Source organism: Chelonoidis abingdonii, chromosome 18 (assembly GCF_003597395.2).
Source record: "Chelonoidis abingdonii isolate Lonesome George chromosome 18, CheloAbing_2.0, whole genome shotgun sequence".
In the NCBI taxonomy this organism is placed as follows: Eukaryota; Metazoa; Chordata; order Testudines; family Testudinidae; genus Chelonoidis; species Chelonoidis abingdonii.
Window position 1 is genome coordinate 5902231 of NC_133786.1, and position 13843 is coordinate 5916073.

Consider the following 13843-nt stretch of genomic DNA (forward strand, 5'->3'; position numbering starts at 1 on the left):
TTTTTAAAATATATACATTGCCTTGGATTTGGGATCGTTATAATCTTGTGACAGATTTGCCCCAATTCAGGCAAGAGGGTTTTCCTCTTGGATCAGTGAGACAGACACACAAGTGGTTTAAAGATGCATCCACTACACACATGAGCATCTTTTCTCGTGTAATATACTTGTCTTGCTATACTTGAGTATTGGTTTGTACCAGGCCTGACCATGGAAAGCAGATCTACCAGATCAGAGTGACAGCTAGTCTTTTACAGAAGCATTTCTTTTAGCTGGCTTCCTTGTAAATATCAGCCTGTCCTATTCCAGGCAGAGAGCATGCAAACCCCAGCTACTTTGCTGTATAGCCGCCAGCAGTTAGCTATCAGTGTGCAATGCCTGGCATGAAACTTGAAACTTGACTGCAAACACTCTCTCTCTATGGAGAACTGAAAAGCAAAAGACCAAAATGTTACTTTATTCTTCCTTCATTTGATAAGGTTTGTCCATTTACAACACATGGAAATGGCATGGCAAATTGGAGGATGCTCCATGTAATTACATTGTAATTGCACAGGTATTACATGGTTATCTGAGTTCTCTGACATAAAGCAATGCCAAGCACAAGAAAGGAAGGCTGGTTTTGCTCCCCTGGACTGGAAATATTGTTCTATTGTCCACACACACAGCAAAATACGCCATGTTATTCTAGGTGACTATTTAAATGAAGGACAAGAAATAAAGAACAAGCATCATTTCATGTGAGTGTCTCTCATGTTACAATCCTTTTGACTGCCGTTCCCCTTCGCAGACAGATGTTTTACAGTTAAATAAATTGCAACATAGGGAAAACATAATCAAACTCTCCAATGGGAGTCAGGTGTCTAACCTGCTTTGGCACTTTTAAAAATCATCTCTATTTGCATCTTTAGGTGCCTCAATATCTTTGAAAACCTAGGCCAAAGACCTCGCATGTTTCCAGTCCCAAGACCACATTACGTAAGAGTTAAACCTGATGCTACGGAGCCTCTCTCGAATACAATAGTGAATCACTTCACTCATAGCTACTGCCGCTCCAAACTACCTTACGTGATAGATATGTAATATTAAATTGTTATTACTGTTGAGTGAAGACATCACACGTCACTGCTGCTACGCATTCGCACAGTACCATAAGGAGACAATTTGCAATGCACTCCTGGAACGAATACCTTCATCTGCTGATCATTTGCAAATACCATCATCCACCGGGACTTTTAGTTGCGGTAGTGGTGTCTAGTGAGTAGTGCATTGGCCTAGTTGTCAGGAGACCCGAGTTCTAATCCTGGCTCTGCGGTGTGACCTCATAAAAGTCACTTCCCCTACTTGTGCCACTGTTTCTTTTCCCACCATTTGTTGGCTTATAGGGCAAGCTCTTCAGAGCAAAGACAAGTCTCTCATTATGTATGCGGACAGCACCTAGCACAAAGGGACGCTTGTCTCAATTGGGATCCTTAGGCACTATTATAATACGAATAATAATATCAATGTATAATGAGGAAAGTGTCATAGAATAGCTAGAAGCAAAGACCGTGACAGTGCTTCATCCCCACTGGTGGCTGCATTTACGTACTGGTGATCAGTACAGTGCATGGGGATGAATGTTGTTGTAAGCAGGAGGTAGAAGACCAAAAATAAAATGTCCCCTAAAAATCAGTAGGGAAACAAAGGATGCTGCGGATCCAGACAGCAGCCCGATGGCACAGCCCTGCCCAAGGATGACAGGAGCGTATGACGTGGAACCAGGACTGACTTCATTAGCACCCTGTGGGGAAAGAAAATCTGCTTCCTTCCCCCAAAGTTATTGCCCACTCCTCCCTTCCTCCCACCTACCCACCCAGCTCAACAACCCACCTGATCACCTATCTGAGCAATTGCCTCCTCCCAAGGGGTGCTCCCAGTTCTGGAGCAGGTACCTTTAGGTCCCAGACTCTGCTGCAGATGTGCATTGAAGGGAATGTCCTAGCAGAAAAGTGCTTAAGATTCTGAAGTACATCCAGGACCCTACGGTGCACTGCCTGATCATAACCAATGACCTGGCCCCTCATGTCCCATCTCCCCAATCACACAACCCACAAATACCTTTTATTTCTGCAGGACTGGGAAGTGAATAGAAAAAAGTTCTGCAGGCCTAAAAGGCAATTCAGGAATAGCTTTCTTCTGAGTAGCTGCAGCAATACCAGTGTTCTTCCCCTTAGGCTAATCAGATGGCTCCCCTTGAATGAGACTGCCCAGCTGATTCACCAGTCACCCCTGCCCTAGCCTCAGAGTGCGCGTAGCAGGTCCTGCGAGTGAAGGTGCTCCTGTTACGCTTGCTAGAGGAAACAGGGTAAACATTGCATTTTACAAGGGATGAAAGATGGTCTTGTAGGCAATAGACCTGGTGGCCAGACCTCACTGTTTCTACTCCCAGCCCTGCTCCAGATTCACTGCACCACCAAATCACTGTCGCTTCACTGTGCCTCAGTTTCCCCACCTGGGAAATAGGGATCAGAACACTAAACTCTGGGGTGTTGTGAAGGTCCATTCATTCATACTTTCAAAGCACTTTGAGATCCTGCTAGGGAAGGCACTGTAGACATGCAAACCATCTGTGCATTCACGGGACGATTTCCTTCATTTGGAAAGTCCCTAAATTACTTGGCTAGGTCACTAGATTGCTTGTGCCTTTAAAGAGGGGAGAACAGAAGGAAGCGACCCCGCCAGTGAAGAGTAAAGCCACTTGATGCATCTTGGCCCTATGTCCAAATGCTGGTATCAGAGCCCCCTCACATGGTGCACTGGATTAGATACCACATCAAAGCATTCCACTTCCCCTTCCCTAATTGTAATCTTGATGAAAGAACCGGAGCCCATCTCATCCCAACCCTATAAACAGATTGAAGGGCTCTCCCAGATAAAAATCTATCATGAAGATGCCACTCCTGCGTGATCCAGAGGAAACAATGAGTATCACTGCATTCATGGTTACAGGGCTCAGGAGCAGGCATGGGAAATAATGTCATGACAGCGCTCCCACACAGTGTTTGCTACACTGCCCACAAAGGGATGGATTCTTCTTCTGGTGTAAACGAGGAGCAAGTCCACTCAGCACAACACCCACATCAAACTGGGAAGAGCAGGCGGAGAATCAGGCAACAATCTCTCCGCACTTTAACGTTCTATTGTCTTGCTGCTCCGCTACCTACGGAAAACCCCAAGGACAACAAGTCACAGAGTTCATTAGGCAGAAACAAACTCCTTTCTTCTGATTATAGGTCCCCAGCTTTCAGCCAGGGCTGCCAAGTGGCTTTTTACTCTAACCACAGAGGCCAGGTCAGCGTTTGGAGGGGTGCTGCAAACAGAGGGATGTAGCTAGGGCAGAGTTTACCAATTTCAATATTAAACCACTTATTTATTTTTTTAAAAAAAACTGGTACACTGTACCCCACCTTGTATAGAACAGCTGGCAAACTACACCCTGCCAAGTACCTCCTGCAGGCTGGTTAGGGATTTGGAATTTAACCTGGCTCTCCTGTACATGGAAATCATGTATTAAATTAGCAGAGAGAGTCCTGTGGCACCTTATAGACTAACAGATGTATTGGATCATGAGCTTTCATGGGTGATGGATGCATCCCACGAAGTGGGTATTCACCCATGAAAGCTCATGCTCCAATATGTCTGTTAGTCTATAAGATGCCACAGGACTCTTTGCTGCTTTTACAGATCCAGACTAACACGGCTACCCCTCTGATACATGTATTAAATTATTACTCTGATAACCCACCAAAAATGCAACATCTACCTATCTAACTAGGATCTTATACAGATGCCCATCGCCCTGGTATCTGAGTCAACGTCTCATTTCACACACACATTGGCAACAAGGCCTGGATCTCACTTTGGCAAGTTTCTTACAACTTTGCACCCCTTGGTCAAAGGCAACCCACATTACTTTTAAACCGTCAAAGTACGCCACACGTCCCATCTAACTTTCCTGAGTGGAGGTGGGTTGAACAGGGGAACAAGATTTTATGCCAGGGTCAGGGGGAGAGGAAGAGAAGCGTGGGAAGAGCTTTCCGCAGCTATCAGCCCAGCTCATGCATCTTCATTGTTTTACAAGAGCATCAGACACCTGGCATATTCAACACTGTTGATGCACTGAAATAAACTAAGACTGCCGCAATTCTCACTGCATACAATTAAGCCAGCAGATAACAGGGTGACTCACAGAAGGCAAAAACAACCAAGCAGCAGGAAGACTAGATGGGTCAGGGACTGATAAAAGGAGACAGAATCTTTCACCTTGTTCAGTAGTGACCAAAAGTTGGTACCATTGATGTTCCTTGTCCTATTAGAAAGGAGTTGCTGGTCTCCGTCCATTCCTAGTGAGGCAAGCGTCCATATCCCAAAACACTGCCACTTTGTTGGCAGCCTCGGAGGGTAAGGATGGAGGAGTCTAAGGTTCTATGGACAGAGCATCATCACCAGCTTCCAGAGACTGCAGTCCAGCTCCACCCCATGATCTTGACATTCATTAAACTATATGAAGGAAAGTGTCAACTTTTCTTTCAAAAGTTAAGTGGGGGGGAAGGGTTAAGCTGCCTAATTGACAACACTGACTTTGGCTCACAAGAGCAGTACAACCACCAAAACAGAAGCAACGGGAACTACATGCGATAGGAAGTCATCTCATTTTTTAGTGTTCTTTCAGCCAAAGTTTGAACTTAGGGTCAACTGTTAAAAAATGCCTGCAGTCCTCAAATGCACAGGAAGAATCAGGTTTAAACTTTAATGGGCTTGTTACTGTACAAAAAAGAAACTCAGCTTAATGGAACCAATGGGAAAAGGTTCTCTCTCCAAACAGCACCAAACAACCCGAGCAGGGCAGAATTCTGCTCCCACCTTACCTGCATGGAACTCCATCAATCCCCAAACTATTAAATGGGTGCAGAGCAGAATTGGGCAAATGGCAAAAACTGTCACTGGCTAGTGCCAGGAGATGTTAAAATTTAGACAGACACCCCATAGTATGGGTAGAGAGACAAAATAAATCCCCCAGTCCCTCTATACAAATATCCCCAGTAAATCCAGATACTTCTGCTCATCTTATTTCTCTGCCTTTACCTTGCAGCCAAAGTAACAGTGTTCCTTAAACACGGGAATAATCTTTTGTTTAACCCTCTCCTAACCAGAGCTTGCAGAAGTAGTCAAAATGGCTAACAATGTCAAAAGTGACTTTGGGACAGACTTTTAAATGTTTTTAGGCACCTAAAGACACATGTAGGGATTTTCAAAAGAGGGACAAAGTCCCACTGAAATCAGTGGAAGTTAGGCACCAAACCTGCGTCACCACTTTTGAAAATTCCATTTATCTGCATCTTTCGGTGCTTAAATACCTTTAAAACTCTGGCCATTAGGAGCCTAATTCCCATTGGCTTTCAATGAGACTTAAACTCTTAAGTACCCAAATTGCTTTTGAAAATGGGACTTAGATGCTTTTGAAATGTGTACCCAGTATTGCAATATTACAGGGCCACAGACATCTCTGGTCTGATTGCCAGAGGTGCTAAGCATCTGCAAATTTCCACTGAAGTTGCCTTTGAAAAACCAGACAGCATATACATCTAGATACTGGATATGGAAGCCTGTTAAATATGTTGCACTTGCATGTGATGTTGTGCAGCCTATGCATGTATTGATTTACTGTAGCTATCTCCAGACAAGCTGATCTGATATCAGCTTGTAGTTTATCTCTGCACGCTAACCACTAAACCATGCCGGCCTCTTGTATTTTTACTGTCAGCTGTCACTTCATTTCCCACATGTAGCCTGAAAGCACCTTAACTGGCAGGAACAGACCCCAGACTGGATTTCCTAGAACCTCAATAATTGACCAAGAAATGCAAAACTCTCCGACTGGTTTATTTACTTATTACACTGGTACCCTACAAAAGCCAGCACCGCCCATTTCAATCAACAGGAGATCTTGCCTCTACTCTAGCAGTGGAGAGGAGCAATGGGGCTGAGCTTAACCCCCTCTTGAACCTAGATGGAAAAGTTTTCGCTGCAGGCCCTTTCCTGATTAAAGACCTACCCGCTCCCCCAACAAAAGCTGAAATGGACGTTGCTTTAGCGTTGGGGGACAGACACTGAGAACAGCAGCCCTTATTATGGCAGAGGTTGAACTATTAGTGTTAACCACAGAGAGCAGTAGCTAAACTTATAGCGTGTAGCAAAAAACACATAGCAACATGTTATTGAAACTCCCTCTCAAGATAACATCAGCACCCCCACCCAGCACACAAATTCTCCAGGGAAAGAGAGAGAAGCAACAGCAGCAGCAATGCTCTCTGGTTTAAAGGTTTAACATGTTTGCAGATGGGCCCACATGCTAGGCTTCCGATTTGGTGAGCACATGATATTTCCAGGATCTTGCATGAGCCACTAAGAGCTGCCTCAGTAATACAATCACTCTAATATTTGAATGAGGGAGAGAGGTGGCTTCTCTGTATAAAAATGATCAAAGCTTCCCCTTCTCCAACTCTCCCTAGTCAGACGCCCCTCGCTAACTCTAACAAACCAGCTAGAGAAGGGAGAACCACGTGAGAGAAGCATTCGTGCAGGCAATAAAACAGTCTTACAACTGATCCGAGATCAGAGCATTTTGCTTTATCCCCATCTTCCCTAAATGCGTGTCTCGATTCCTCCGGCTTGTATACAGGGAGTTATGAGGGAGGGAGGGGAAAGGGAAGAGGTCGCCCGCAGCAGATCCCATTACAATAAAAGTTGGGGAGGGGGATGGAGGGGTGGTTACAATTTCAGCCCACACATTTTGCAAAACTCGCAAGGCAAATATTTTACCCACATCTCCCACCTCCTAAAAGAACAGCTGCAAAAATAAACTGCACCAAGGGAAAAGATTCTCATGAATCCCAGGCGGCAAGAATCTTAGAACCTGGTCAAACAGAACCTAAGGGGCCGCAGTGGAACAGACCCGCAACCAACCTCCTAATGAACTTCAGCTAGAGGCCGACAGCAGCTACCCCACACACTTCTCCCTCTGTGATCGCCTTCCCAGGACCAGGGGTCCCACAGTGTAGGCAATACGTACCCAGCAAGATCCAGCAGTGAAATGAATCCCAAGCACCAAAGATCCCAAATCAGTGACCAAAGGATCCAGCCCTGAAATTAACCCCGTGTCCCCCCAAACGCCAAGACCACAGACCTAAGGCTCCAGCAGTGAAATTTACTAACCCGAGCCAGGATCAGAGCGCACAGACCTGAACCAGTGAAATGTACTAACCTACCCCCGCCCCACCCCTGCAGAGCAAGGATCTAGCCGTGAAACTTACCCCCCTCCCTCTCCACAGACACCCCTGCTCCTAGCTCCGGTGGGGGTGGGAGGCAGCCGCCTGCGAGCTTACCCGGGGAAGGGAAGAAATCCACATCCACCTTCTCGGTTTTGATGATGGTCAGGGTGGGTTTCAGGTCCACCGCCGCCTTCATGGTTCGCTCCCTGCTTCCCTCGGGTTTATTTTAAAGTAGTCACTGTCCAGGGGGTGGGGGGAGGAGAGGTCGGTGCCTGGCTTCCCGGGGCCCCCTACTGGGAAGGGTGCTGTGCGCCCCTGCCTGCCTGGCGCAAAGTTGGAGAAGAAGAGGGAGCGTCTCTCCTCCCCTCCCTCCTTCCCCGGTCCCACGCTCAGCCTGGCCCTTCTCCTCCTCCTCCTCGGCCTGACGGGGTCGGTATCTCGCTCTCTTTTCGCTGCCTTCCGCACTCCCTCGCTCTTATTCTTCTAGGGCGGATCTTCTCACAGCCGCCGCAGCTGAGTCGCGCCCCCCCCTCACCCCCAGCCCAGCGAGCAGCGGTTGGGGTGAGGAGCTCCAGGCTGCAGGGAAGGGGAGGGAGATGGGCCGGGCTCAGCTTCAGTGACAGCGACCGGGGGAGGGACCCGGCTTCCTCCGCCCAGCCGGCCTCGAAAACCCAGAGAGGCGCGCAGGGTTCCGGGCGCCTTGGAGAGGGCAGGGCGCACCAGCCCCTGCACAATATAAAGGGGCCTTGCCCCACCCAGCCGATGCGGGGAGGGGAAGTTCCCTGCCCAGCTAGAGGGTCTGGCTAGGGGGAAAGCCCCATGTTCCGGTAAAGTCCCATGCCCCAAAGATAGGGTCTGGGGAGAAGGAAAGTCCCATGCCTCTCCTGTTAGGGTGCATGGGGAGAAGTCCCCATGCCCTAGCCATATAGCGCTGGAGGGAAAACGAGTCCCATCTAGGAGCTGGCTGGAGAGAAAGTTCCAGGCCCCTTCGGTCAGGTGGGGTTGGAGGGGAAAGTCCTATAGAATTTAATCGGGCTGCTCCCCACTAAGATGCTACAGAACATACTCTGAAAACCTAGGGAGAATTGAATAGAGAAGCAGCTCCATTCTACAGAGCAATTAAGCCATCCTCTCCCTATCATTCTCTGTGAAATCCTATAGGTCTTTTCTAGGAGGGATGGATAAAAATAAGCAGATAAGACTAGGGAGGGATGATACCACAGTTTGGTCTCAGATATACATATAGCTGTTTGAGCCAAAGCCCATTGAAGTCAATGGAGAGAATCTCCATTGATTTCAGTGGGCCATGGCTCCCGCCCAACTAGGAGATAACTGCATGGCTACATGCCTTCATACAGCCTTCTGTCACCCAGAGCATCTGTTCACAGCTAAAACTGAACAAAAAGATGTTTATTTATATAAAAACCAGCACTAGGAATCTTTGACTAGGACTCAATGAGAAAACACCACTTGTCATGGCAAGCTACTCCATGGAGATACTTTTGATTATCCAAGATGACTTCTTGTCAAATCCAAGACAGCTGCATTCCTCCTGCAGTTTCAGAAGAAGATGGTACCATTCACTCCCTCGTCTGAATTGTCAGAGTTGCTATGCACGGTTACGCAGCCTGATGCATGCCACACCAGAAGTGGCTGCATTCATTGGCTGTGTGTGTGGCATGTATGCTCAGGAAAGTGCATGCAGGCTGATGGGATTGTGTGTGTGTGTGTGCGCGCGCATGTGGGGGGTGGAAATGTATGTGTATTCTGGAGTTTGTGTGTGTGCACGCATGGGGAGGGGAGAGAAAGGGAGGGAGGGAGGGAGAGAGAGGAAGTGCACACGCATGTGGGGGCATGCATGCCTGGGATGGTTGGAAGTTATTCAGTACAACTCTAGTTTGCACAATTGGTCTGTAAAGGGGCTTGAAAGGTGCTATAAAGATGTGAGATCAATATCATGCCAGTATGTCGTGAACTTAACTGAAGAGAAGAATCTTGGTTTTCACATAAAATATGTTTTATAGGTAGCAAAAACTTCAGACCACAAACGGCAGAGCAAGAAAGAGCTTATGACTCAGAGATGTCAATTTACCGGTATAAGTGCAAAAAAGACCAAAACAAATGTCCTTAGCAACCTGCCGTTGTGGTTCTCACTCTCAAAAGCTAACAGTCTCTCTTATACGCTGAGAGAGACTGGATCCTTTTACTCAGAGCAGGGCTGAATTCTCCATTCCAGATCTGAACACCACAGAAACGGGAGGCAATTTGGATCCAAATTGCATGACAAGCTAAGATTCTGAATAGATTCGACTCATCTCCAAAGCTTACCTATGTCTAGATGCAGATACAAACTTGGTAGCTCAGGGCTATTTCTAGTGGTCCCTAGTGGTAGTTTTACCATTGACCTAGGAGCACATTTCTAGAGGCAAAAGCCATGTGGCTTAGAAGGCAGTGGGGTTGCATAACAAGGATACAGAGCTGGGAGTCAGGAGCCCTGGGGCTTGATTCTCACTAATGGCCAAATTTTCCATGTGTTTAGGTGCCTAAAGAAGCAGATAGGCTCCTGACTCCCACTGACAGTCAATTCAACTTAAAGCCTAGAAACACAAAAAGGCACCACTCAAAACCCCCACTCAGCTGCTGCCCAACCCCATAGGTGTCTAAATTCTCATTGCTCTTAAGTTTCTGCTGGTGAAGTCCTGTAGGCACCTAAGCTTCTGCCTGTGGGCATGGGCAAAACTGCCTCCATTTGGATGCCACTGAGCTGTTTGGCAGGATTCTCATACTAGGCATATCGAGGGGCCCAATACCGTGGCACACCTACCGCACCCGAACTATGGCTCAGCATTGCCACACCCAAGTCTCTTTGCAGATCTAGTGTCAGGCACAAAATTCACTTGAGTGCTTTTCTTAATCTTATTAAGCGCTCATCTTTAGGCACCTAAGTCCCCTTTACCCCACTCTAGCAATGGAACGCTAGCACAAATGAGAACCAGCCTCCTGGATTCTATTCCCAGCTCAGCCTGTTTCACTGCTTGAGCTCAAAAAAGTCAGTCCCTTACCACTCCGTGCCACAGTTAACAGGAATACTAATTCCTCCCCACTTTTGAAAAGTGCTTTGAGACCTGCATATGAAAAGCTGTGCACAAGTGATAATCATTTTTCTTTGGTATCTAATGCAGCAATACAACTGGAAATCTGAACCTGAAAAAGCATGCTCAATAGCCATACATGGTTCTTATTTCACCCTGTCCCTCTGTTAATGAGATGCTGGGCTGAGGGCTTATATTTCCCTTTGGCGCTCTTTGTAGATTTTTATTTTAGTTTTGCTCTTCTCCTGGTATAACTGGGAAAGAGGGAGAGAGACCAAGTGGAGATGAGTAACAAAGAAAGGAGAGTAGAGCAGGACCTTTCCAGTTCAAAATCAAAAGCCGATGCAAAAGAAACAGCTGCCCTTTTGTCGGACTTGTTTCAGTGCAGGCCTGGGAAGGGAAACATGATGCAATTTACACAGGCCGATAATCTTTCCCTTCCTAGGTTTCCCAGGAATGCTGTAACCTCAAGGACTATGTATGTGTGAGCATATATACATGCATGCTGTAATTTGCTATGGGGAATGGTGCACTGGGGGAGGGGGAGACTGATTACATAGCTGGCTGAAAACTTTTGGCTATAATGATGAAGCCATCAAAATGCACCTGTGATCCCCACAGTATTAAAATGACCCAACCATTCAGCGGCGTTCAATAATCCAGGCTGTTCACACTGAGCCCCGGCCTCCTGCAGCAAACCACAATCCTCAGAATGAAACAGAAGATGGCACACGCTACAAGACGAGACATGCTCAGAGTCTTGCCCCAATGGCTGGCTGATGGGGATGGGCTGTCAACATCATCCATGAGAATGTACCTAGGAGGGAACACGGAGGGTCAGCCAATGGGATATGCAGAGTGTAATAATGATAGGCAGGAGAATAAAAAAACTCTGCCAGAGGGGCCAAAGCCCTCATCTTCTGTAGTCTAGCCCTAGTCCCCATGGGACAATAATCCTACTTCAAGTGATAAAATTCCCATGGACTGGCTGGGATCCCGAGCACCTGAAGCGAGCATCTTCTCTTCCGGTCAAATGCAATAAAGAGTCTTTTCTTAGGAAGTATATTTAGGTATACGCACAGATTCTTGGACTCCCCACTACGTTCTGGCCCAGCCAAACGAATGAGATGAGGTCACAACATGGTCGTAGTAGCTTCCTGCTCCCCCAAACCTCTGTTCCACTTCACTGCTACAGGGATGAAAAGGAGGCACTAAAATGCAACCACAAATTCTGGAAAACCAGAGCTGGAGACTGTATTGGTAGGAGAACCCAAAAGATCAGGAGAGAAGGGAACATCTGAGATGCTGCAGCTAGAGAATTCCTTAGCAGTGCAGCCTCTCTCTTTCAGACCAGCCTCATTGCTGCCTTAATTTGGGCTCATTTCAGAGCCTGAGACATGAAAGCCTCGGCTCTGAACTCCGCTGAGACACTCAAGGGCTGTGTGTGTGTTTGGGAAGGCATGGAAAAAGGCCACTGAGTAATTTCTTCAGCAGGGATGTGACCATTTGCATTCAAGTTAGCCTCAGCCATTGCCAGACCAATTCAAGATTCCCCTTTCTTTCCATGTTCTCTCGTTATTGAATGGTCATCACCATTAAGCTTCTCTCCTACAGTAGAGGACATGATCTCACAGCTGAGATGTGGAGAACGGCCCTCTTCTCACTGATATGTTAAAAAGATTCTGCTGCTGTTCAGAGATAACCATTTGCCCTCCTTCTACAATGGAATCCGGTTGCTTCTCAGTCCTTTGCAACAAAGAAAGGGCAGACAATAAAGTCCCCTTGTTCCCAGTGAGGCCTTTGTTTTGTTTTTTTACATAACAACAATAAAGGAATTTAGCGTTGGTGAAAGGTGTCACAGATTGGGGCCTCATTCGTGGCTTGGGGTTAGCAATACTGCTCTTCTCAGCATGTCTTTCTGGTTCTGGCCCTTTCAACTTGGCAGAGCCAAACTGCAGTCTGAATGTAGCCATTCTGCGAACTTCCAGATTTTATACAGCTGTAATGCCCGCTTCTTCTCCCATCCTCCAAATTTTCCCTCCTTTATTGCCAAGGAGAGAGCACATTCTCAAAATGATGCCCTACTGACTGCGTAAAGGAATCACTTCCACTCCCTCCCCTCAACCCTTGAGATGCAGTCAGGTCTGGGGTGAAACACAGCAGCTGTTTTAACAGCGCACACCACCACCACGCAGCAGTTAAGGACAGGAAATTAAGACTACCTTAGCCAATTAAAACCGCAGGGGGATATTTATAGCAGAATGTAATTAGCCAAATTGAAGCCCGGCCCAAAATTGCAATGAGATTTTCTTAATGGCTCCAAGTGGCCAGGGCCTCAGTTTGATGACCTGTCAAGTAAACAGTATCCAGAGGGCATCAGACAAAAATCAGGAGCAAAAGGAACAAATGGCACGTGATTCCAAGGGGAAATAGAGACATGAAAGGATTTATTGCAAGAGGGTCACTGAGGAAAAGCACAGCAGTCGCCTCCCCAAGAAAGGAAAAAAGCAAGGGAGGAGGCTGCTGGGTGTGGAGCTGGTGAAAGGCAATGAGAGGAAAAGTAAGTGGCTGCCATGTGTGTTCCTCAGGGAGATACCTTTCCCGGAATTTAAAATGATATGAGAAATTCTTTCACACACCAGAATAGCTGGGAAGCATTAGAGACGGTTGGTTTATGCTGGTAAATGGGTCTGGATTGGCAGCCTGGTGACCCAAATCTTTTCTTTACAGACAGGAAGCAGCATGGTAAGTCTAACCCATTAGTCAGCATGTGCTGTGTGTCCCTCCTGATCCCCAGGGAACCGCAGTCTGTTATGGGGGCCTACAACTTGAGCACGTAAATGGAGGCTTCTCCAGCATTCAAACTGCTCTGGCCGCAACTGCCAGGACCCACTATTGCTGTGTGGTACGGGTTCATGATTCACAGAGGATGTAAGTAACTTGCATCTTACCATAAAAGCGTAGAAAGACTCGTATACTTGAGCTCCAGAGGTCCCCAGTGACCCAAGATCTGGATGACAGTTATCACCCAAGCTTTCCCTAATTGTCCCTCAGTGCAGATCTAAGAACGGCCACACAGAGTCAGAGCAATGGTTCATCTAGCCCAGTATCCTGTCTTCTGATAGAATCCTGTGGCACCTTATAGACTAACAGACGTTTTGGAGCATGAGCTTTCGTGGGTGAATACCCACTTCATCACATGCATCTAACGAAGTGGTTATTCACCCATGAAAGCTCATGCTCCAAAACGTCTGTTAGTCTATAAGGTGCCACAGGATTATTTGCTGCTTTTATAGATCCAGACTAACATGGCTACTAACACGGATATTTGTCTTCTGCTAGTGGCCAAAGCCAGGTGCTCCAGCGGGAATGAACAGAACAGGTAATCATCAAATGATCCATCCACTGTTGCCCATTCCCAGCTTCTGGCAAACAGAG

The 13843-nt window shown here is 47.0% G+C and overlaps 1 protein-coding gene across 5 annotated transcripts in view; it reads right to left on the reverse strand.

The window, feature by feature from the left end:
* ETS1 (ETS proto-oncogene 1, transcription factor) overlaps window positions 1-13843 on the reverse strand; it is a 111204-nt gene that overhangs the window by 63862 nt on the left and 33499 nt on the right. Inside the window, exon 1 of one of the 5 annotated variants that reach the window (XM_032772012.2) lies at window positions 7428-7895. The exons of the other annotated variants lie outside the window; for them this stretch is intronic. Coding sequence (XP_032627903.1) covers window positions 7428-7509 — 82 coding nt within the window. The 5' untranslated portion in view covers window positions 7510-7895. Of the gene's footprint in view, window positions 1-7427; window positions 7896-13843 lie in introns of those variants that run through there. 5 annotated transcript variants of the gene reach the window in all.